The following is a 25,094-nucleotide window of genomic DNA, read 5'->3' as shown; positions in this document are numbered from 1 at the left end:
CTTCCTCCTCCTCTTAACATGTGTTTGTATGTATAGCTGCATACTTGTGTGTGTACCACATGTGTGCAGGTACCCATGGATGCCAGAAGAGGGTACCAGGTCCCTGGGATCTGAGTTATAGATGCTTGTGCTGCCTGGTGTGGGTGTTGGGAACCTAACCCAGGGCCTCTAGAAAAGCAGCAAGTGCTCTAAACTGTCCAGCCTCTGCCTATGCCTGTTAGAGCCAGGTGAGTTCTGAGGCTGACAGGGAATGCCAGTGTTCAACATGGGAGACATCTGCACTGACCATTTTAACATAATGCCCACTAAGGTTTGGTGCCCATCTCCACCGCCCCGAGAGTCCCACATTGGACACTCTGAACCTATTTTCTTTCTTTCTTTCTTTCTTTCTTTCTTTCTTTCTTTCTTTCTTTTTTTTTTTTTGAGACAGCGTTTCTCTGTGTAGCCTTGGCTGTCCTGGACTCACTTTGTAGACTAGGCTGGCCTTGAACTCACAGAGATCCATCTGCCTCTGCCTCCTGAGTGCTGGGATTAAAGGCGTGCGCCACCATCGCCCAGCCTGAACCCAGTTTTTTATGGATAAAACTGGGCAACAGCTTTATGAAGAATGCCTAGAATACATTAAGCACATATTTAATAACACCTACTGGTTCTCCCACCTTTGCTCACTGGCAGAGCTACTGCGTACAGCTGTGCCATGTACACAGTGTGCAATGGCCGGGGTCGCCATTCACACAGAAGAAGCCCTGCTTCCTTAGGTGTCCTGAGTTGATTCTCCATCCCTGTCGCCAGGTACTACCAGGTACATGTGCAAACGGAGGGATGACTGCTTAGTGTATGTTCTCACTGAGAAAGCCGACTGCTGTCCATCCAGGCTTGCCCAGGCAGATTAGCAGAGTACCCAGAGACTAAGCTATCTCAGGAGGGGGAAGGCTGTGGGTGCCTGGGAATATACAGACTCTTAGTGCTATGTAAACAGAGTCCACCAAAGCCCCAGTCAAATGAACTGTGAGATAAGTGACCTGTGTGGCTGGTCCAGGACCACTCTCTGGAAATACACAGTCAGGGCTGGGGCTAGGGAGAACCAGGTCAGAGCCATACAACTCTAGGAGAAAACAGCCCTGGGACTAGGGGAAGGGTTCCTCGGCTCCTCTTCCTTCCCCTGGGAGCCATGGACTCCACCTATCCGAGAGCTATCCATATTGAGGATATCAAGGGTACCACATCATCGTCGTCGTCATCATCATCATCATCATCATCATCATCATCATCATCATCATCATCACCATCATTATCCTCATCCGGGCCGGGCGTGGTGGCACATGCCTTTAATCCCAGCACTCGGGAGGCAGAGGCAGGCGGATCACTGTGAGTTCGAGGCCAGCCTGGTCTACAAAGTGAGTCCAGGACAGTCAAGGCTACACAGAGAAACCCTGTCTCGAAAAACCAAAAAAAAAAAAAAAAAAAAACCCAAAAAAAAAAAAAAAACCCAAAAACCATTATCCTCATCTATTTGTGTGTAGGACTGGAAATCAGAAGACAACCTTAGGGACTTGGTTCTCTCCTTCTACCACATAGGGCCGAGGGAAACTTAGTTGTCAAGCTTGGCAGCAAGCACCTTTGTCTGCTGAGCCATCTTGCCAACCATATTCTTTTCTAAAAAAAAATTAATTTGTTTTTTTTTTTTCAAGACAGGTTTCTTTATGCAGCCTTGGCTGTCCTAGAACTAGCTCTGTAGACTGGGCTGGCCTCAAACTCACAGAGATCTGTTTGCCTCTGCCTCTTGAGTACTGGCATTAAAAGTGTGTGCCACCACCACACAGCTTTTTTTTTTCTTTCCTTAATAGAAAGTGTTAAATAGTTGTGGGCTTCCATGAGGTATCTCTGCTTGTGAATATTTTACATAATAGTTAAATCAATATAATTCATATGTTTATTATCACTGGTTATTTCTTTGTGCTAAAATCATTCAAATTTTGTCTCACACCTGGTCCTTGTACCCTAAGCTTCTGATGAGCATCACCCCACTTTTGATTTCTGTGAGATCACCTCCTTTGGACCCTGCAGATGACAAAGATGGAGTGATATTTGTCTTTTGCATCTGGCTTATTTCACTTAAGATCACACCTTCCAAGCCTATGCATGTTGCCAAAGGACCGCTGCATTGCACAGAAGCTCCGTTTATACTTTTCTGAAGACAACCCCCTGGCCATTTTCCACAGTGGCAGTAGTGACGGACAATGTCACTAAAAATGTGACAGGATCCTGCTTGGTTCTTGGAGTTCTCTCCTGGCCTGTGGCTGTGCATACCTATGAACAGAGCTATGGGGCCATGGGAGGTATGCTAACTTCCTGTTCCTGCTGTAATAAATAACCTCAGATCTGGTGACCTACAACACAGATTTGTCACCTCCCAGTTCTAGGTATCAAAAGTCCCCAGTCAGTCTCTCAGGGTCGCAGTCAAGGCGCTGACCTGGCCTCCATGACTCAGCGCAGAACCTTTCCCACTGGCTTTTCCTGGCCACTGAGTCTGCCCACATGCTCTGGCTTGTGGCCCTTCTGCCTTCCCGTCAGCAATGGCCAGGCAAGCCTTTCTCATGCCCCAATCACTCTGCCATCCTTGCAGCTTGTCAGGATAGCAGCGATGATATGGGGGCTCCTGGAATGGTCTGGAAGGATCTTCGCGTCTCAGGATCACCACTTCAACGTCTTCCAAGTTCCTTTTGCCAGGGTAATGTGTACAGATTATATAGAGTATGCTGGGGTGTGGGATAGCTTGCTGGCCATGCAGGGTGTTAGAGATGAAGACAGTTCTCCAACATGGCTGTGGCTGTTCACGCTGGCCCCTGCAGTTTCCACAGCTTCGCACCTTTGTGGTGATCTGAATTTGAGGAAGCTATTATTGTCAGCTCTGCACACTGTTACCCAGGCCTATGGACAAGGTGGCTGAGGCAGCTTTCACATTTCTGGCCACAGACCAAGTCCACTCATGCTGAGCTGACCAGGGGAACTGCTCTGCCAGCAGCTGGTGCCTGTCCCAACTGGCAGACTCCTTGTGGTTTGCATAAGCCACCCCTCTGCTGGCTGTTCGTAGTTTCATCCTGACCGCACTGGGCTTCTCATCCTGAGTCTCAACCTGCCTGGCACACCGGGATCATCACCATATTCAAGGATGAGTCCACTTGAATGGTGGGAGCAGCCAGGCGTGTGCATTTGAAGGCATGTACCCATCAATAACAAACCGCTAGCCTTCTGTCAATGTTCCTCATTCTCGTTTCTCCTTCTTAATCTTCCTTCTCTCTCTTCCCTTCCTCTCCTCCTTTCCTTTCCTCTCTCACTCATACTGGTACTAAACCCAGGTCCTATACAAGTTATCTACCACTGAGCTATATCCCCAGCCTTCATTTTACATGTTAGTTTGAGACATGGTCTCACTAAATTGCTCAGGCTGGTCTTGAACTTGTTACATAGCCCAGCCTGGCCTTGAACCACTCTCTAAATCCCAGACGGGCTTTGAGCCTGCAACCTTCCTACCTCAGCCTCTTGTGGTCCCAGTGTTCCAGGGATTACAGGCTTGCGCTTCACCTGGTATTTTAGCCATTCCATCAGCTATGAATGTGATGCTCACCCTCAGCTTAAGCTTGTTAGAGCACCCAGAGGCTCCAGAGCCCAGGCAGCAGACTAAGACCTGGGGATTACAGAGCTCTCAGAACTCCTGACCTCAGCATCTTGCCATGAGAAATGCCTCCATCGTGGTGTTTGGACCTGGAGACGTTGTTGAAGAACTTGCCATGTCTGCAGTGTAGTCTAGGAAACCACATCTCCCGGTGGAAGCAAGGAAGCCAGAGGGAATGCTGGGACCCCGCTGCTCACAAAGTCCAGCCTCACAGAACACCACTTCAGCCCGCCCCGCTGCTCACGAAGTCCAGCCTCACGGAACACCACTTCAGCCCCGCCCCCCCTTTATGCACTGGAAATTTTCTGCATGGGCACGACGCCCAGGCCAACAACAAATAAGATACACGTGTTTTTCCACTGCCAGCGCTTGGGAAGTTTCAGATTAAGTGGGTCAGTAATTGCATTCGAACGCCCCTCTATAGACCAAAACAGTCCTATAGACTGACCCTGAGGAAACTCTCCCTGTCCAGAGGGAAACAAAGACCCAAACACCAACAAGCCTTTCCAGTCTGCAGGCAGCCTGGAAGTTTCCATGAAGCAGCTGAAGGAGCCAACCATAGAAAGGGAAGCTGGGGCTGGAGAGATGGCTCAGCCACTCAAGGTTACGCTCACAACCCAATATAAAAAAACGGAGCCAGTGCACTCCAAGCCAGGTGCTGGGGCTGCTGCAGGATGCTAGAGCCCATCCATAGGGGCATTGGGATGGAGACTCCAGCCTTGCCAGGGAGAACATTCCTGGGGGACACTGTCATTCTAGAGGTAACCATGGCCATGGGACAAGGCGGGAATAATAGAAAATAAAGCACTGAACTTCACCGACTGGAGCTGATAGTAGCTGGGCCTGTAGGAGTCTCAAACCAGGAGCCCTGTCCCTGGCTGGGCCTGTGGCTCATTCCCTCACCCTGATGTTCATCATAGCCCCTGCCAGACCTTCTGTTGTATTCTGACTTCCTTGGTCCATCACACTGTCCCTTACTGCACCCAGACAGAAAGGGACCCCTCCTCTAGCCACACAGCCTGCACTGCACCCCGCCTTGACCACTCGCGTGACTCTGGGCTATCTGGGCAGCTGGTGATGTTTTCCTCCCTCTGGTTGGCGGCAGGAGCCTGGAGGGCAGGGCTGATCTTGTCTTTGCTGTGTTCCATGATGCGCAGGGTCCCGGGCTGGCAGGACAAGTGCTACCTTGTAGGTGCTGGGTCTGGAAGGCAGATCTTGCATTGGAGGCAACAAAGCAAACATGGAGTTGAAGCCACCACCTTTGCTTGGCCCCTTTGCCTTTTGGCGCCCAGGAAGGTGCAAGCCAAGGCCCCGTGGACAGCCTTCTTGGAGTTCCAAGTTAACAGGCGTTATCTGCAGCCCAGTGTCAACCTGCCAGTACTGATTACATGGAAAACTGCAGCAAGTGACACAAAGAGTGTGTAACAGGATAACCACGAACAGTGACACACCTTGCATTCTCGAATGCACGATTGTAGCCGAGCACTGGCACTCCAGGTGTGCCCGAGCATGCACTTCTGTTTTGTTTTCCCCTGATCGCACACAGTCAACCTTCTGTACCCCTAGGCTCCACATGTGTGGATTCAGACAACTGTGTGTAGAAAATGTATTTTTAAAAAGTTTTCAGGGATGGAGTGATGGCTCAGTGACCCGAGTTTATATCTATATCCCCAGCAATGTTGGAGTGGTCCTGTATGCTGTGGGAGGATTCCTGGGACTCGCTGGCTGCTGGCCTAGCTGGGAAAAATAAATCGAACCAAACTAAACTGAAAAGCTCTAGGTCCAAGGAGAGACCCTGCCTCAAAGGAATAAGGTGCAAAGCGATAGAGGAGGGCTCTCAATATCCTTCTCTGGCCTCTGTGTGTGTACAGGCACGCACACACACACACACACACACACACACACACACACACACAGAGGGGTGGGGGAGGAGAGAGGGAGAGGGAGAGGGAGAGGGAGAGGGAGAGGGAGAGGGAGAGGGAGAGGGAGAGAGAGAGATCCTCTGTACTGAACAGGTCAGACTTTCCCCCTTGCCACTATTTCCTCAACAAAGCCACATAACAACTATTCCCATCGCACTCACACAGCAACAGATGTAATTAACAGTGCACAGGTGTCTGGACGAAGATGGGAGAGTGTGCCTGGATTCTGTGCACATTCCAAATCGTCTCTCATAGGGACTTGGGTGTCCTTAGATTCTGTTTCCTTGTAGGGTTTTAGAACAAACTGTCCATATACACTGAGAGATAACTAAAATTGTCCCCTAGATCCCATAAATGAAAGTCCCACCCGACTGTCACAGACCCAAGGAAGGGCAACGTACCTTCTGGCCGAGGCTTAGGCTTTTCCAGCCCTCCATCTTGCATGAGCTCAAAGGCAAAGGAGACATTCAGGACCTGGCAAAACAGATGCATTGGATTTGTCGTTGCATGCCCACTCCTGTCTCCAGGACCCTAGGGCCTGTCCCCGGGGAGCCTAGCAGCCTTGTACTATAGCTATGGGCCTGAGGCTAGGTCTGTCTGTGGCCAGAGGACTGGGCTGGGAGTGGCCAGGCTGATCTTAACCACTATCATGGGGTTCATTCTGTCCCACCCCATCCCTGCATCATTGTCAGGGCTCCAAACTCAGGGATAACAGAACATACATTTGTCAGGGTGAGATGGCAAGGGGACCTCCACCTCGGGCCAAATGCCTTCTGTCAAGTCAAGTAGGATAAAGGTGGCCCCTGAGGGCTGCAGAACCAGGCAAGCCCAAAACAAGACAAAATCACCCAGCTGTTTACAAAAGGGCTGCAGACATATCTCAGTTCACTTTCTAGCAAAACACACACACATGCACACATATTCACACACACTCACACACATACTCATACACACACAAGTGCACACACCCACCCACACATATATTTGTACACACACACTCACACACACAGATACACACAGACCACACACATACACACACACACACACACACTCCTATAATGCCAGTATTTAGCATGCTAAGGTAGGAAGGAGCACTGCTGTAAGTTAGAGGCCAGCTTTTATTATAATGTAAGTTCCAGGCCAGTCTGGGAGCTACCTTCCCAGTCACCTCTGACAGGGACAAGGCTGGCTGGGTATCTGCAGGAGCACATGGCTAGGGGAGCAGGGACAGACAAAAGGCAAGGAACAGTGCTCAGGATGCCTAGAGTCTGCAGGTGGCTCTGGCACTACAGAGGCTCCATCTCCAACCAGCAAAAGCCTAGGCAGGATGCCACCTCCATCTCTCCCTGGACAGGCCCAGTGTAGGTGAGCTGAATGTGGGCTTCCCCAAGACCCCTCCCCGTTACCTTCTGTTCAAAGCTGTCCGGGGTCAAGAAGAAGCTGTGCAGGGGTACAAAGTAGCCTTCCAGGAGCCCCATGAGCAGTACCAGGTAGACCCCATCTGCAAACTGCAAGGAGATCCCAGGGGTCAGCATGGGCCTCCTCCATCAGCCAGGTGTCAATCCACCCAAGGTCACCTCAGTAGGTAGGTTGCTGTGTGAGTGAGGACCAGGGGCAAGAGGCCCCCATCATGTGTGTGGGGGTGTGGGCAATATGGAAGTTGCTCCATGTGTTACTTAGCTCAGTCCTCAGCTAATCCTGTGGAACAGATACCAAACTGATGTGCCCCACTTCATAGGTGAGAAAAGTGAGGTGCAGGGGAAGGCTACCCTGCCTGTTGGAAGAGACACCCCTGCATGGAGGTCCCAGGAGGAGTGGCAGATGACGAGATGGTCCTCAGTTACTTTTGCTTTCAGAATAGAGAACATAGTAACATCACCTGGGCGTGGCTTCTGTGTCCCTCCCTTGGGATCCCAGAGGCTGCCCAGCGTGGCTGTCAGAAATGCAGCCTCAGATTCCACCCCCACTTGCAGGGCTGTGCCATCTCTGCACCTTATTTTTCTCACTCCTGTAAAGCGGGGGTGCAGCAGTGTGGTGTCTATTCTGTAGGGCTAGCATGAGGACTATATATAATGTATGTACAACTCTTGGGGACCTGTTTGGTATGTAGGTAGCAGCTACTAAGCATTATTGCTTTTGCTGTCTTGGAACAATGACAAAGCGACTGGGATTCTTGCTGCCTGAACAGAACTCTTTTAAGGACCACAGAAAGGGGTTTGAGGTCTGGTCCCTTCTGGGAAAGTAGAGTTACTGGGGTTGGGAAACTAAGTCAAAACCAGACTCTCAGGCTAAGTACACAGCCCTTTGTTCTAGGGAGGCGAGCTGCAGATCTGGGGTGATCAGGGCAGTGGTGGTCTGGGGGGTGCATTTCGGAAAGTTCAGGGGAGCAGAGATGTCTCAGTGAGATGCTTATCTGATATCCGAGCACCCCTCAAAGGATGCTGGGTCACCACATGTCTGTCGATCACAGATGCTAGAGTTTGTAAGCTATACTTCCTACTGTCGCCCTATTAAGAGAATAAAATGAACTAGGATGCTAGTGTCTGGGTCTGGAGCATCTTTATTAACTTCCTACAATGATGCACATGACGCAGGGAGCCTCAAGCCCAGCTGGAACTAGAGTAGTCCTCCACACTATCCTGGGTCACTTCAGGCAGGTAAGGTTTGTGTGTGGCATCCTATGCCACCTGGGTGGGTCCTGGAGAGCAGAGCTCAGACTCTGTGTGGAGGTCAGAGCCCTCTGCAGGGAGGCGAGTAGCAAGCCTGGGTCTGGCTGTGGCTGGAGTAGGCTGAGGTGGAACGAAGCCAGTCTGCGAGCCAGGAGGGCTAGGATGACTCTGCTCAGAGGGCAAGACAGATGGTGGCCGCCTGTTGGCTGATTCTGCGGACTAGGTGGGAATGAAGTGGAAGCTGAGCACAGATGCCAGAGTGCCAGGCAGCACCCTCTCACACAGCAGCCCTGGCCCTGAGTCATGAAGACGGTCCAGATAGTCCCTGAGTTCAGATATACAAGAGCAGAGCTCAGTGATGACCGGAGTGGGCTCTGTAGGCGACAGGAGGTTCCCACGCTCAGATGTAAGTCAGGTAGCAGCAGTTCACTCAGAACGAGAGGCTGGGGAACTTGAGGTACACAAATTACAGCTTAGCCAATAAGTGCTGGGTAGAAATGACTGTAGTGGGTTCTAGCCAGAGTCCAGTAGATACTGCCTTGACAGTCTCTTTTACCACTATGGTGGGGTTAATAAGGCAAACGCCAGAAACAGCGTCTCCTAAGAGTGCCGGGCTGGACAATGAACAGTCCGCATGGGCTACAGATCATCTGCTTGGTACTTTTCAAAATCACCAGTGCCAGCCTGCAGGGAGGAGGGGCTCACGGTGCCTGAGCACTAGCTGGAGCTCCTGGCAGTTGGTGGCTGCTGCCGGGAGAGGGGATAGTTTTCTTTAGAGGGGTGGGTGGGTCTTTGGTAGGAAGCCTCTGGCCCAGAGGATGGCCTTACATCCTCGTGCATTTGGGCAGTTCTAACTAGGCTCAGTAGGTTATTAAAAAATAAGAATAAAAAAAGGAGGAAGCAAACTTGGGAGGAGGGTGGGGGTATCTGGGAAGAGGGTGAGTAGGGGTGGATATGGTCTAAATATATTCTATACAGATTTAAAAATATATCATATATTCTTTGATGGAATCGTCAAAGAATAAAATGACAAAAAAAACAAAAAACACCAATGTTCTTCCAAGAAAGGGTGAGTGTTAAAGGCTGTGGGTTAAAGAAAGGCTGAAGGGATGGGACAGACAATTAAGCACAGGGCAGGGGACAGGAGGGTGGGGACTGTCCTATAACCGTGGGATAATCCCATTTTAGTTGTTCCAAACCAACCAAGATCACTTCACAATCTCCCTGTAAACAGACAAATATAGGGTACCAGTGCTAAAGCTGCCTGCATTTAGTCAGTGGGCATCGGTGATCTAAGACATTGTACTTGTTTGGAGGGAGATATCCAGAGATGGAGAGAGAGAGAGTAAGCTTGGCTGTGAGTTGTGTGTTGAGTGCAGGATAGGGAGAATTCTTTCCTGCAACTTTTCTAAAATCAGCTGGGGAAAACCCTCCATCTGGCTCACCTCTCTGGGAAGAAAACATCTCACACCTCACGCCTCCGCAGGGAAAGCTCTGGGTCCCTGCAGCTGTCACTCACCTGCGTCTCCAGTTCTGTGACCTCCAAATTTAATTTGTTCAGATGCTTGTTCACGAACGTGATGAGGGTCTGAAAGAGAAGGGCAAAGGCATGGAGGTGGAGACCTCTGTGTGTGGAAGGCCGTGGGGTCACAGGGAAAGGCATGGGCCCTTGGTTAGGCAGCCCACGCGATCGATACACAGGGATTTTGGCTGAAAGGGACAGGCGAGCCCTGAGAGACAGGGTGACACATGAGGTATCTGAATTGGAGTGGGGACCTGGGTGGGTGGGTGGGATAGAAGGGGAACTGGGAAGAGGGCAAGAGACCAAATGGCCCTCTGGGTCCCTCTTGCTGATCCCCGCTTTGGTACCACCTCCTGTGCCCACGGAGAGGAAGAATTCTGGGTGAGGAGCAGAAGAGGCAGAGTCAGTGAGTGGGAGGCAGGCTGGGCATCCTGCTGGGAGCACACGGGCCCTAGAAGACGGTGGCTAGGAGACCTCAGGTGCAAGCTGGGATTTCCTCACACGCTGCGGGACCCTGTCCCCTGCTGTCCCCAGATACCACAGACCTACCTTCTTCACCACGTTAAGCTTGTCCGGTGCATGGTCAAACAGCGTGTCAAAGGCATCACGCTCTGAAACAGGGAAACACAGCTTCCATAGGGAATCTCTGGCTGGTTCTTACCGCAGGGCCCTGGTTTGTGTGTGTCCACCAGGTGCCATGTATTTCTAAGCATGCTGACCTGGCCTTGGTCCTTTCTCCTCACTTCTGTCCCATCATAGCCCAATGTGGTCACAGTTCTCAAGTGTTTCTGACATTCTCTGGTCATTTGTTATCCACATATCAGAATTGGTTTGGCTCATTTTCAAGACAATTATCCTGGCAGGGGCAGAAGTGAGGGACAAGGGCCCCAGTGCCTTCCAGGATAGAAAAAGAGTCTCTTCCTGGGGGGTTCCTAGTCTGTCAATCCCTCTATGCCTCAGTTTCCCTTCTTACAAAATATCATCTGAAAACTAAGCCTTCCCTAGGGGGGTGGTAAGTGGGAAAGACACACGCTCTATACATTTCAGTGTTGTTCTCCCAGTACAGTTTTTAGTATAATAAAACTATTTCCTGAGGTCACCAAGCATCAGGCTGACGGAACATAGCCAAGTCATGCTCCTGGCAGGGCATCTTCTCGATGTGGTGCCAGCTTCCTAGAACCAGAGGCGACCTAGTAGAAGGGCATGGGGGCATTTCCAGCAGCAAACGGGGCTGGGGAGGGTCTGTGACCCAAGGCTGGCATTTTTCACTAGGGCGCTGATGGGTAAAGCTAAGGCTGCTAGGAAGTAGTGTGTGGGAGGGGGCAGGGAGGGAGAGGGAGAGAGAGGGGGAGTTAAGGAGGGACAGAGGGAGAGAGGGAGTATTCTTTGACATTGAGGACCCCACAAACAAGTCTGTAATTCTGGGAGATGGGATCTGTGATGGGGACTAAAAGGGAGTGATGCAGGGGACTACATCTCTCCCTAAATTTCCATGCCACGCACAGGGTAAGTCTGCCCTGCTGGGGCCACATCTGTGTTGACAAGTGAGTGTTCTTCAAGCCACTAAGGTATCCCTTCCCACCTGGCCAGTGTGTCCCCAGCTGGGACAGACATACATCAGAACCAACTAGCTTCACCAAGGCCACCAAAAGCCAGACAAGCTCCCAATACTCACCATGTCTTCCGGAAAGGGCCCTGAAAGAAAGGGAGAAAGAATTCAGTTATATAGAAGGTTTGAGTTTGGGGCTAGCCTGGGCTACATGAGACCTTATATTAAAAAAAAAAAAAAGAGCTCAGGTGGCTGGCCTTGGGGTGGCGCTCTTTCCTGTGAGGGCTGCAGCCTCCCTAGTTGCTGCCAGCCTGGCCTTGGTCAAGCTCAAAGAGCTACCTCCTCTGGCATTTGGTCCCAGGCTGTCTCCAATTATGGAGGCTCTTATGTCGCTTTCAGGAATGTTAGCGCAGAACCAACTGCAGTGATGCCTAAGTGCTTGTTCTTCTCTGTGGTTCGGGAAGAACCTTGCTGCAGAGGCCGAAGACGCCTGGACAGGAACTCTGAGCAACTTTCGAGGAACTTCAGGGTCCAGGGTTCTGTGGCTGACTGCCTGGAGGCCAGCTTTGTCTTGTTCCTGGCCATCCTGTGATGCTGCCAAGTGACAGCTGCCATTGCTCCAGGACAGTGTCTCAGAGAGGACAGAAACTAGAACCTCACGCATAGGCAGAGGAACAGTCATGTGACAGGCAGGGACATGTGACAGGCACATGGTCTTAGATTAAGTTCTACTGAGGTCCCTCCTTCCACCCGTCTTAGGTACTGTGTGTCTTCAGGCAAGTTCATGAACCTCTCTGATCTCTGGATCTCTCTCAATTTCTAAAATGAAATAAGGGGTGCTCTGAGCATTCAGCAGTAATTCCTGGTGCACAATGAATATCCTGAATATTAAAAAATTATTGCTCTGTGTGTGTGTGTGTGTGTGTGTGTGTGTACAACTTGTAGAAATTCGTTCTTTCCTTCTATCATGTGGGTCCTGGGGAATTAACTCAAGCTTGCACGTTTACCTGCTGAGCCATCTCGCTGGCCCCATTCTTTTCTCAGTGCATCTCTGGTTTGTAGGAATTTAAGGATATGCTTCATTCATTTGCACACATAATACCTACTAAATGACCATTTATGTGTAGTTTTCCTACACAGGTTGTGAAGCTGGAGATGCCAGCTCGATGGAGTAGCTTATGGGTTTTGTTTTTTCATCACCCTGGAACAGGGGTGGGGAGGCAGTCTTTGCTGCACCAGTATATATAGAAAAGAGGGGCACAAACTGCACTGGGATTCACCCATATTTGTGGGTTTTGGCAGAGAAACGGGGCCCATAAAACCCTACATACAGCTGAAAAGGCTGTTCTAGAATCTTAAACCTCCCCTCCCCCACCATGACAAACACAGCAGTTTCTCCCAGGACACTCCCCTGTTTGGTCCGTTCTCTTTTGCAGAAGATGAAACAGTGGGTACAAAGCAGCCCTCGTGTGATGGGACATCCAGGTAGGACAGTGACACTGGACCTGAGACAGCATTTTCTCTTAACCCTCAAAGCCATGCCAAAGACACCTGGTATCCTGCCAGCCATGTGACTATTGGTGACTAGGATGAGTCCTGGGAGAGACCAGGAGGCTTCATGATGGGGTCTCTACAAGTCACATAGCAGGCATCATGGGAAGGGTCCGTCTCCACTTCTACTCACTCTCAGCCCGTTTTGAAACCACTTGCATTATGGTCACCATAAACAGAGACCTCATGTCAGTCATGGCTGGAGACCCAAGGCCAACATCCAGCATATTCCACCTTAGCTTTGAGATGGGGTCTCTCACTGAACCTGGAGTTTGCTCATTTGGCCAGTGAGTCCAGGAACCTCCTGTCCCTGCCTTCCAGTGATGGGATAACAGGTGCACACAGCTATGCCTGGCATTTTGGACAGATGCTGGGGACCTGAACTCCTGTGTATGTGTGTGTGTGTGTGTGTGTGTGTGTGTGTGTGTGTGTGTGTGTGTGTAGCGCTTTGTCAACTGGACCATTTCTGCCCTCCTGGCAAACCTTTAATAGATCCTCATCTTCAAATTTCTAAAAATAAACAGGATAACAAAACCAACCCCAAACTCAAAAGGCATCTATCTGTAAGATAGAGAGGGCTTTCTGGGCCATGGCACAGGACCAAATAAATCAGATTTAAGAAGAAAGAAACAAACACGTCGTCCTCTTGAAGATTAACAATTCAGATTGGCCCTGTGTTTCCCACGTGCTGACTTCATGCTGGTTAGCTTTTGGGTGTGTGTGTGGGGTGGGTAGACTTTTTTCCTGGAGTGCCACAAAATTAGAATTTTCAGTCATGGCTAATTCCTCTCTCCCTGTTTCCCCCACCCAAGGCCGTACCTTAAGCAGCAAGAGGCATGTTTTGAATGCATGGAAAAGGCTAAGCTGTAATCATGGGCTGCAGCTTAATCCCTCCTGCAATCCCAATAAATGAAAACTAAATATCAGCAAATGGGTGAATTTCAGAGAAACATCTGTGTTCCATTACAGACTCGCTGGCAACAATGGTGTTGACATACTCTGTGTTACCAGTTATTTCCTCTTGGATTTGTCGAGACTGGAGGATCCCTTCTCGTTTCTGAAACGGGGCAGAGAAGAGAAGAAAACAGGCTTTAGCAACACAGAAACCACTGGCTGGTATTGCGGACATGGAGAAGGCTATTGGAGCTTCGTAAGAGGGTCGAAAGATGAGAAGATGCAGGAAGCAGAGACAGATGCAGTGATTTGGGGGCACCTGGCTGTGCCATCGTGACGGAGAGGAATTGGTGTGTAGTCCAAACAAGTAGGCTGATTCCTGGATGGGGAAGCCGGCCTTTCTTTACGGAAGATTTCTGTTGGAGGCCAGCTGTTTGCCTCGGGGAGTGAGGCACAGCAAACCCAGTGGAAATAAAGGCTGGGTGTGTCTGCCTCCAGCTGGGGCCCCACAGCAAGGCCGCTGTGTACAGCAGAGGCCCACAGCTGGGTGGAGGTGCGCAGGGTAGCTCGGAGAATTCAGACAGAGAGGCAAAGGGGACTTCTGTTTTGTTTTGCTTTTTTTTTTTTTTTTTTACACAATAACCATAGAGCTCTTTTAATCTCCTGAATATTTTAAATTTATTCTTTGATAATTTTACATGTGTGTACAATGTATCTTGATCCTGTCTCCCTCTTCCCTCCCCTGGGGGAACCCCCTAAATAATTCCCACTCGAATCGTCATGTCTATGTGTTTATCCCACTGAGTCCATTACTGCTGTCTGCATGCAAACGTGTGTGATGCCATGTGTCGGCCAGAGGCCAGCGCTTCATAGCACTCAGGTCACCCTCTGGCCCTGTGACTCTCTCTGCCTTCTCTTTGATGACAGTCCCCGAGTCTTGATGGGGGTGGTATAGATGGCTCATTTAGAGCTGACCACTCAACAGCCACGCATTCGCGCTGCATATTTTCAGCACTGTTATGAGTCTGCCCCGACTGCTGCCCGCTGCGGAAAGAAGCTTCCAGAACCAACGTTTTAAGCAGCACTAATCTACTAAGCAAATCACTGGTGCAGTTGCTCGCATAGGGTCTATACATGAGCAGTACACATGTCACTTAGGTACATGGCTCATGCTGAGAAAAGCAACCACTTTGAGCCTTGTCTGGCCAATTTCTTTCTTCATCTTCTTGTCCTCTTCCTCTGTTTTTTTTTTTTCAAAGAACAGGGACTCCTGTAGCCCAGGCTGGCCTTCAATACTATGTGGACTTCCAGGTGGATGGTCAGAGATACTGTCCAGGAAGAGGAAACTTTGGGGAAGGCTGGCCATTGGGGAGAGGGCATTCTAGGGGTAGGTGGCTGCCACCTCAGGGGTGGAGTGGGGTGGGGTGGCTGGAGAGTCAAGCTTGGGGCCAGTAAAAGAGCGCAAGGTTTCCCTAAGGCCTTCTGATGGATGCCAGGAGGAAGGCTCGCTCCACCAGGTCCCTCTACAGCCAGCATCAGACCCTTGCTGGACAGTCTGGGCACCATAAAGGCTGGGAGAACAAAGCCACTGTCCCAAAGCCAAAATGAATGCTAAGAAGGGGCCAGGCTGTAGTGGTACACATTTAATCTCAGCATACTGGAGGCTAGCACAGGAGGATTGAGTGTTCCAGTCTAGCCTGGGCTACATAGTGAAACCTCGTCTCAGTCCAAACCTTTCTCCCATCCTCTGTGTTCAGGAGGAGCAGCTGAGACACGTCTTCTGGAGCTTCCCCCTCAAACCTCCAGAAATAACCACTCTCATTTTCAGTAGCCACAGACACTGGTGTCCTGGCAAACCTTCTGAAGGAGGAAAGGCAGGCAGCATAAGAGTTTCTGAATTAGAGGAGGAAGGGACAGGCAAGGTGGAAGAGGAAGTAACAGGAAATGCGTGTGGAAAGGGACTGGGAGGAGAAATCAGGATTTGTTCAAGATCCAGTTTTGAAACATGTCCAGTTTTCACACGAGGCTCCTTGTCTTAGGAGGCCACAGGCAGACAGAAGCTCTCCCTTTCCAGTTCATACATAATAAAACGCCTTTCTATAGGCGGGAAGGAAATGGGTGTTATGGAGGCCTCGCTGCAGCCCACAAAGCTTCTATCTTTATTCCTGGGGAGATCGCCGCCACGGCTTAGTGGCTCACTTAACTGCCAGGTTTGTTTTCATTTTAAAACAGGGCCTCGCCGGGCATGGTGGCGCACACCTTTAACCCCAGCACTGTACTAGCACCTGGGAGGCAAAGGCAGGTGGATCTCTGTAAGTTCAAGGTCAGCCTGGTCTACAAAGCCATGACAGCCAGGGCTACACAGAGAAACCTTGTCTCAAAAAACCCAGAAAACAACAACAAACAAATAAAACAAAACTGGGCCTCACTATGTAGCCCAGGCCAATATGGAATTTATTAATAGTCTAGACTAGCCTCAAACTTGCAGCAATCCTCCTGCTTCTGCCTCCCAGATGCTAGTACCATCATGCACTAGATGTTTTCTGCCAGTTCTGAGTCCTGCTCCTGAGCCTCTCTTGATAAAGCTAATTACCCTGTAAACACTAACATACATGCGCATGCACACGCGCGCGCGCGCACACACACACCCCTACACACACACACCTCACTTTGTATAGTCCCTTTTCCACGCCCTAACCCAAACAAAAGTCCCTGCAGCAGAAATTAAACCACCAACTGCCTCTGATGGCTGACAATTGAGCTCAAAATAAGGTCTGAGATGTGAGCTTGCAGGGACCACTGTTTCAAAATAGCAGTCTCCACCGACTCTGCTGCTCAAATCTTTTTTTTCTTCTTTCTTTTCTTTTCCCTTTTGTCTGCAGTAAAGCAACAGGTAAGCTTTGTAATTTCTAGTGGAGAGCTGTTTATCTTACCTGGTCAGAAAGACAACTAAACTATTCAATAAATGAACAGACAAGGAACTGGAAGTCACAGTCGTCAGAGAAGATGTAAAAGGCCGGCTTACCCAGAAATCTCTCTACTAGCCATGAAAAGACCATGCACACACAAAAAAGGAATGCCTGCACATTTAGTTGTGAAATAATTAAGGACTCCCCAGGGCCTGTGCTAGGAGTCACCAAAGCACTCTTGCACTTCCAGTAGAGGTCCGGTATTTTGTTGCTGTTGCTTTGTTTGTTTGTTGTTTTAGCCTTGGTCAGAATCCTTTAGGTTCAGAGCATCACTGAGAGGAAGGGTGAGGACTCTCCCTTGCTTTCCACCTCTAGCACCCGACACAGCCTCACCACCTGCACCCTGTGGCAGAGGGATACACCGCTCACAACTGAGCTGACCACGCTGAACCATCAGTCACCCCCGAGAGCCCATAGCTACTATCGGGGTCTGCGTGCCGCAAAGCAGTCGAACTGACCTCTGAGCTGCACCATGCATGATCTACCCCCCTCTCTTCCCTGTGGCAGCGTTTCAAGACACAAGATGGACTCCTGTGCTGTTGGCTGGTAAGGATAACAAAGCAGAGGCGGTCTGGGTTCCTTAGGAAGACACTTGTTTCAGGGTGCTCTGGGCTGGACACAAAGTGCTGGGCACAGAGTGCAATAAAGGCAGAGCTCAAAGACAAGGACTCTGAGTACCTGCCTATCAGCCACAGTTAAGGGTCTGAACTCCGCAGCCCTGTCAAGGACAGCCCTCTGCCCCCTCTGTGTCGCCTTGTCTCCTTGAAGGCAGCGCCCACGGATCCTATTCCTATTATAGCTTTATGATGCTTTGCAGGGTTGAGTGCCAGTCGGTGTGGAAAAAGGACTTTCTCATTAGGGCAGGAGAGATCCGTTGCTTAGGAGCACAATTGTCGAATGCTCCTTCCCCGGTTACCACCTGACCCGAAAGCTCAGCTCGCAGCCCTTTTGTCCTGTAAACAGGCCTGACCTGATCTGGCACAGTTAACCAGCCCAAAAGCTTTCTCTTCCCAACTGTGGGCAGAGCTGTCTCTTGCTGTCTGCTGCCGAACCCTGGGTAGCCCTGGATACTCACGGGACTGTGCGCTACGCTGTATATTTACTTGGAAAACAAAAACAAAAACAAAAACAAGCCAGAGACAAGCAAACACAATGGTGACCTTTTGCTAAGTGGGCATAAAGTTGGAAAATAAAATTGCATTTGAGTATTTAATGGGGTTAGGAGCAGAGTGAGCTAGCCATGGGGAGAGAGATGACATCCGTATTGTGGAAATTATACGACCATATGTGAATGGAAACTCCATCCAACAGCCTGGATGAGATGACTTGAGATCTCAGCTGGGCTTTTGTTTGGGGACTAAGCAGCAGCAGCAAGGGGCGCAAACATACATGCACACACACACACACATATACACATCACTGAACATACAACACTCCCTCCCCACACAGGGATTTATAAACACATATACACATGCTTGAACACACATACACACACTCATTCACTCACACATGCTTGAACACAGACATGCTTGAACACACACTCCTCACATGTGTGTACACACACACGTGCTTGAAAACACTCTTCACACGCACATACATATGGCTGAACACACACTACCTCACATGTAAATATACAATTGAACATACACTCTCACATATACACACACTCTCTAGAATATGCATTCCACCACACATAATATTTGTACCACACTTGACCAAAAATATGATCTTTCAAAGCTTGCAGGGAATGCGCATGACACATACAAGCACCTTCCCTCCTGCTCAACTCTACATACCTCACAAGCGTAGCTACATACACCTTCAGCTATCTGCTGCACAGAGCCTCCCTCAGCAGAGCCACATGAAGCCCAGATACACACTCACACAGAGCTACACTACACTCAAGCACACACTCTTTCATTCTTTGCACGCTTACCAAGCATAAGACAATAGGTGCTAGATGCCTCCCAGTACATAGCACGAGCAAGTCCTCTTAGCCGTCACCCAGCTGACCTAAGCATCTGCTCAACACACTTTGACTGTTGCTGAACTCAGCCTCTGTGACTTAAGGGTGCATGTGTGGATGGTAGCGTGCATCTTACCTGGACCACAACCACTTGGATGGAAACATGGTCTGGGAGTCGGATTGGTGCCCGGAAATACTGAGACAGAGCGACCAGCAGGTGGAGGATGGCAACCAGGCTCTTGGCATGAACGGCTGAAATACAAGAAAAGAAAATGAGAGTCAGGGCTGGAGAGATGGCTCAGAGCGTTAAGCGCACTGACTGCTCTTCTGGAGGTCCTGAGTCCAACTCCCAGCAACCACATGGTGGCTCACAACCATCTATAATCAGATTTGGTGCCCTCTTCTGACCTGCAGGTGTACATGCAGGTGAAACATTGTACAATTGCTTGTTTGTATGTACACACTTACACTTACTTAAAAATTAAGAAAATTAAAAAAAAAGAAAAAGAAAATAAGAGTCCTTATATTCTAGGCAGGATAGGCATCTACTGAGATTACAGCAGCACCCCTCAGTGTTTCCTCCTTGCACCCTAAGCGTCAAGGAATTTCTTCAGTCACTGCCTGTTCTCCCCACCCACAACCCTCTCAACATATGGCCATGCTCCATGGGTTCCTTCTCGGGCGCCATGATTGGTAGATTTCCAACATGGCCTCTCTACTTTCACTCATCGCTCCCCAGGCAATGACAGAGTCCAGAGCTCAGGCCACCCTCCTTGCCCAGGCCCCTGTTCTCGTCTGCACCCACTCCCTCCCCACCTGACAGGGAGCACTGGGCTGTTACCACTTCCCACATCCAAAGCTGTTCACAAACCTTTCTTTAATCAAGTGATACTCAGTCAGAAGGCCTGGTTCTCTTCCTCTGTCCAGGGCCAACCTCCCTGGAGGAGCCATGGGGACTACCCAGAAAGCCTGGCCGCTCACACCTTTATAAGGCGGGTCCCCAAGCAAACCCCAGCGTCTTCCACAGTTGTCAAGCCCTGTGCCTGGACCAAACCATTTATGCTGCTGAAGGGCTAGGCCCTTCTGTCTGTAGCTTTCTCAGTGCATGGGATAAAGACTTACTTATGAGGCTGAGGGAGCCAGGCAGATTAGAACTTGAATGTGGTTTTGTTACCTGCTTAACTGGTTACGGCCTTGGGTAGGGGCCTCTCTGGCTATCTCCTCAAACAAGGATGACAGGTGCCAGGTGGGCACATGCACACTGTAAAGACTTTCAGGATAACAAAGGCAGAGCCCCAGGACACTGCAGGTGGCCAGGAACGACTGGTATTTTTCATTATAACTTATGAGAAAGTACCTGGCATGGAGGCAATCAGGCCATGCCAAGCCCCCCTCCTTCCTGTCTCTTAAAGGGACAGACCTGCCAGGCTCCTTGCCTGCCTTTGTGGTACCACTACACTAGCTTCATGACTCTTCATTCCAGGGATGTTCAAGGGAAAATCCGGATTACCACGTGTGTATGCCACCTGCACAGAGCTCATTGTTTTGTTTGTTTGTTTGTTTTTTGAGGCAAGGTTTCTCTGTGCAGCCTTGGCTGTCCTGGACTCGCTTTGTAGACCAGGCTGGCCTCGGACTCACAGCAATCCTCCTGCCTCTGCCTCCTGAGTGCTGGGATTAAAGGCGTGTGCCACCACACCTGGCTTAGAAGTTTTGAGAAGCCACCGAGAGGATGTACGGTCCTTTGACACCACTGGCACTGTCCCTCATCATGGCTGTTCCCACAGGCAGCATCTCCTGATGGCCAGTGGTGACTCAACATGACACCAAATAGCAGCCCTGGATTTCCAGAAGATTCAGTCTGGAAAGCACCATCCCACTGACCCTGACCTGCAGTGGCGGCCTACGGAACAGCTCCTGGTTGGGACTGGACCACTGACATGGCACTGTCACTGAGGGACAGAGTCAAACCAGGGTTTGAGCTGCTGGACAGGATTATTATATAACCCCAGGCCCTCTTGCTCTTAACAACAAACTTGATGTTAGAAAAGTTCAGGTCAGTCAAGTCCTTATTGCCTGGTGTCACCGTACATCACCTTGGTAAGTGACATCAAAGGAATCAGACAGGTGTCTGTGTCCTCCAGGGAATCTTTATCAAAAGAGAGGATTCCATTTAGACACACAGAGACACCAGCCTCTGTGTCATACATCGGCATCAGAAGCAAAGTCCTGGGAGGAAGCACTCACGCCCAGGAGCAAGAAGGTGGTCAGATCTGGGGCCTCTGAGCTTCTTGTTGTTGTTGTTGAGAGAAAACAAACCCATGCAGTTCTTACCATGTAGTTCTGGTGGGTCCAGAACGTTCTGGGTAGCCCCAACCTGGCCTTTAACTTGTGACCCTAGTACCTTAAGATCCTAAAGTTGGTTTTTTGTTTGTTTGTTGTTTGTTTGCTGTTGTTTTTGTTTTTTGATTTTTTTTTTTTTTGAGATGGGGTTTCTCTGTGTAGCCTTGGCCGTCCTGGACCCACTTTGTAGACCAGGCTGGCCTCGAACTCACAGAGATCCACCTGCCTCTGCCTCCTGAGTGCTGGGATTACAGGTATATGCCACCATGCCCGGCTTTAATTTTTTTTTCTTGATTAATTGCATAGGCAGCATATATATATGCCATGGCATCTAGGTGTAGATCGGAGGACAACTTTTGGGAGCCGAATATCGCCTTCCACCACGTAGCGGGTTGTTAGGGTTGAACTGCGGTTGTCACGTTTGGCCGCAAGCGCCTTTACCTGTTGAGCCATTTCCCTGGCCCCTGAAGGTTAGCTTTCATTGTTTCCCCTGTTCTCTTTCTCCCTCTTAAACAGAGAAACCCTTTGTTCTAAAAGCCAATGGCAGAGATCTTGACAAGAAGACAGGACAATGAAGGCCTTCAAGTCTCAACTGCCGCCCACCCATTTCTGTTTCTTTTCTTCCAGGTTCATCTGAGTTTCTGCTCGAAATCCTCAGGCTGGGTCAAGCATATGCACCATCACCAGGCACAGCCTTCCAGAATGTGGTGTAGCCACATAACTAACAGAACCTTTGCACGCACAGAAAGTCACGGTCAAGACAATGCCACCAAAATATTACAGTGCTAAAGGGAAAGTCCACAGGAACAAGGCAAGAACATGAGCCATGCACATCCGCCTGTGGGTGTATACACACACATGCAAGAACATGAGCCATGTACCTGTGGGTGTATATACACACATTCGAGAACATGAGCCATTCACATCTGCCTGTGGGTGCCTACACACACATGCAAGAACATGAGCCATGCACATCCACCTGTGGGTGTATACACACACATGCATGCGAACAAAGTATTTGTGATCAGCACTTGAAAAGGAATATAAAACCATTCTGGGTTGTGTGATGAAATCTTGAGCTGTGTCACTCTGTCCTGCTCAAGACGTGAACTATTCCTTGTTTAGTATACTCACGCCTCGGATGCTACTCCGCTGGCAAGTCACCTAGTGGCCATGTCAGGTGTCAGGTTGCCTCAGTATTACAGTGACTGTGCTAATTTACTTATTGACAGCCCCAGGGCATGAGAACCTGGTGAAGTGAAGGCAGGAAGGGCTGCCTTTAAGTTAAAAGGGAGAGGACTCAATAATAGAGAAAAATCTGAATACTGGAAATCCAGGATCAACAGTAAAAATGAATATTCCATGTAGTTATGAACAAAGAATATTCATGCTAGGTTTTTAAAAATTAGATTTATTTATTTCATGTGTATGGATGTTTTGCCTGTACATGTCTATGTACCATGTGTGTGCTTGGTGTCTTCAGAGACCACAGGAGGGTATCAGTTCTCCTGTTGCTGTGGTCAAAGATGGTTATGAGCTGTCATGTGGGTGCTGGGAACTGAACCTGGTCCCCTAAAAGAGCAGCCAGTGCTCTTAAGTGCTGAGCCATCTCTCCAGCCCTTCATGTTAGTTTTGATGTTGCACTTTAGGGCGTCAGAGTGATGGTAATTGTGCGGGATAAATATGTTGTTAGGATGGAAAAGGTGCTAGTGGCAGAAGCACAGAAACAAATCTGTAGACCAATAGGAGAGAATAAAATACCAAGAAGTAAACCCCCATGGCTGCAGCCACCTGATTTTCAATAGGGATGTAAAAATCATACACTGGAGGGAAAAACTGTGTCTTCCTAAAGCATGCTGGGAAAACCAGATACCCACATGTAAAAGCATGAAGCTATATCTCTCACTCTGAGTAACAATCAGTTCATTCAAAAGAGATCACAGTCTGGGCGTGGTGGCGCACGCTTGTAATCCCAGCATATGGGAGGCAGAGGCAGGTAGATCGATTGATCGACGTGAGTTCGAGGCCAGCCTGGCCTACAAAGCAAGTCCAGGACAGCCAAGGCTACACAGAGAAACCCTGTCTCGAAAGAAACCAAAATGGAACAAAGATCTTAATGTGGCACCTGGAAAGTTGAAGCTTCTAGAAGAAAACCCAAGTAAAAGATTTGTATACAGGCACAGACAGGGGACCTCCCACAGAGAACCCGGTGGTTCAGGAAATGACCCCATGAACTGAAAAAATGGTATTGGATCAAATTAAAAATGCATGCACAGCAGAGGAAATCATCAACCAGAGTGAGGAAACAGCTTACAGAACAGGAGAAAACCCTTGCCAGCTTCTATGCCACAATATGCAGTATCTATAAAGAACTTAAAAAAAAATTAAATACTACCACTATCCATGATGCAGGCATCCCCTGGGATGTTGCAAGACATCCCCTTTGGATACAGGGAGATTACTATCTATGAATGCATAGATGTGCATTAATACTTGAATAAATAAGAGAGCATTCTCTGGACACTCATTATTATACGCACACACACACACACACATACACACACTCACACTACATATAACACACACATGTACACCTTACAGTAATACTTCAAAAACTTCAGGGCCCACCTCTAGGTAGGCAGCTTGCGGAGGCCATGCGTACAGGCTCAGCACACAGCCTGGCTCAGCAGCCAGCTCTCTGGAAGAGATTCCTAGCCCCATGGTTCACCACTCTGTCACCAGGACAGTGGCGTTCCTTCAGCGAACTTTAGAGGACGCCAGGTGCAGCCGTCACTCTTCCTTGTTCTGGGGAACAATAGCAAAAAGCTAGAATCCCTGAGCCTGGCATGGTCACCTTCACGGTGTCGTTTAACACCTCTGTGCCCTGATTTTCCCATCTGGGAAACGAGGGTGGTGAAGAGGATTGCCCCAAGTGCGTGAGTGAGAGTTGTAAGGATTAAAACAGACATTAATATACACTGGCATTTTCTAAGTTTTCAACAATTAAAAAAAAAATCTGTTTGTGAATAGGAAAGGGGAAAAAAAAATCCCCAAAGTCCTAGATCAAAGACCTTGGGAGCTCAGGAGCCAGCCCCTGCCACCCTTGTCCTGAGCACAAAGGCGACACCACGTCCCCAAATGCACAGCCAGGGCTGATTAGAGAGAAAGGAGAGAACTTCTTGCTGCAGTTGTCCCTGCTCTGTTCCTTCTAGAACATACAGCTTCTTCTTGTAAACAAGCCCTGGCTCTTCCTGATGCCCTGAGGCATCACAGGGAGCAGCAGCCAAGAGGATAATTATCCCTTCTGACCCGCCAATCCATCTCTGTGCTGGAGCCTTAGCCAGCGAGAGTAATCCACGGGAAGTAAACAGACAGACAGCAAAGACATCCAACTAAAGCCTTCTGACATTAGCAACTGGCTTACAAAGTGTTTGTGTGCGTGTGCGTGTGCGTGTGCGTGTGTGTGTGTGTATGCATGCATGTGTGTATGTGGTCTATTTGTGTCAGGCCACAGGTCAATATCAGGTGGTCAAGTGTCTTCTTCAATTGGACACCCTTGTTTTTTGAGATGGGATCTCACTGAACCTGGACGCCACAGATTTACTTAGCCAAGGTTGGCCAGTGAACCCTGGAGCTCCTCCTGTCTCTGCTGCATCAGGGCTGAGATTATGGGCAAGTAGCACTACTATGGGCTTTTTAATATATATATATATCTTAAATGTGGGTGCTAGAGCTCAAATCCAAGGCCCCACGCTTGTGAGGCAGGCACTTTACCCAAGAAGCCGTCTCCCAAGCCCCATGTGTCCTTTTCTGAACACTAATTATTTTCACAGGGGTACAGGGAGGTAGGGTTCCTTAGCAGGGTAGCTTCTGGGGCTCAAAGCAGCGCCCTGTCCTCTACCCTCTGCTGACACTGGCTAAGCAGAGGATGCCCTGTTCCCAGCTTATCACACTGCTCTATGCCAGCAGTGGTATAATTATGCCCAGGAAGTACTGAGCATTTTGGCTCTAATGCAAGATGTCAGGAATGAGGAGG

General features: G+C 49.4%; 1 protein-coding gene and 1 long non-coding RNA gene across 3 annotated transcripts in view; one reads left to right on the top strand and one right to left on the bottom strand.

Moving 5' to 3' along the window:
* The window catches only part of PARVA (parvin alpha), a 148,242-nt gene that overhangs the window by 4,301 nt on the left and 118,847 nt on the right, over window positions 1–25,094 (bottom strand). For both annotated transcript variants that reach the window (XM_084773006.1, XM_084773007.1), the window contains exons 6-12: window positions 18,855–18,970; window positions 13,888–13,946; window positions 11,465–11,484; window positions 10,339–10,400; window positions 9,787–9,855; window positions 7,005–7,106; window positions 6,000–6,072 (exon numbers count right to left, since the gene is read on the bottom strand). In XM_084773006.1, the coding sequence (XP_084629132.1) occupies window positions 6,000–6,072; window positions 7,005–7,106; window positions 9,787–9,855; window positions 10,339–10,400; window positions 11,465–11,484; window positions 13,888–13,946; window positions 18,855–18,970 (501 nt within the window). The remainder of the gene's footprint in view (window positions 1–5,999; window positions 6,073–7,004; window positions 7,107–9,786; window positions 9,856–10,338; window positions 10,401–11,464; window positions 11,485–13,887; window positions 13,947–18,854; window positions 18,971–25,094) is intronic.
* Window positions 13,962–25,094, top strand: part of LOC311592514 — a 256,851-nt gene continuing 245,718 nt past the window's right edge. Inside the window, exon 1 of the long non-coding RNA XR_014777432.1 lies at window positions 13,962–16,058. This is a non-coding gene — a long non-coding RNA (uncharacterized lncRNA). The remainder of the gene's footprint in view (window positions 16,059–25,094) is intronic.

This window comes from Acomys minous (assembly GCF_964271855.1).
Source record: "Acomys minous genome assembly, chromosome: 2".
In the NCBI taxonomy this organism is placed as follows: domain Eukaryota; kingdom Metazoa; phylum Chordata; class Mammalia; order Rodentia; family Muridae; genus Acomys; species Acomys minous.
The sequence above is the reverse complement of the archived record's forward strand: the minus strand, read 5'-3'. Positions and strand labels throughout refer to the sequence as shown.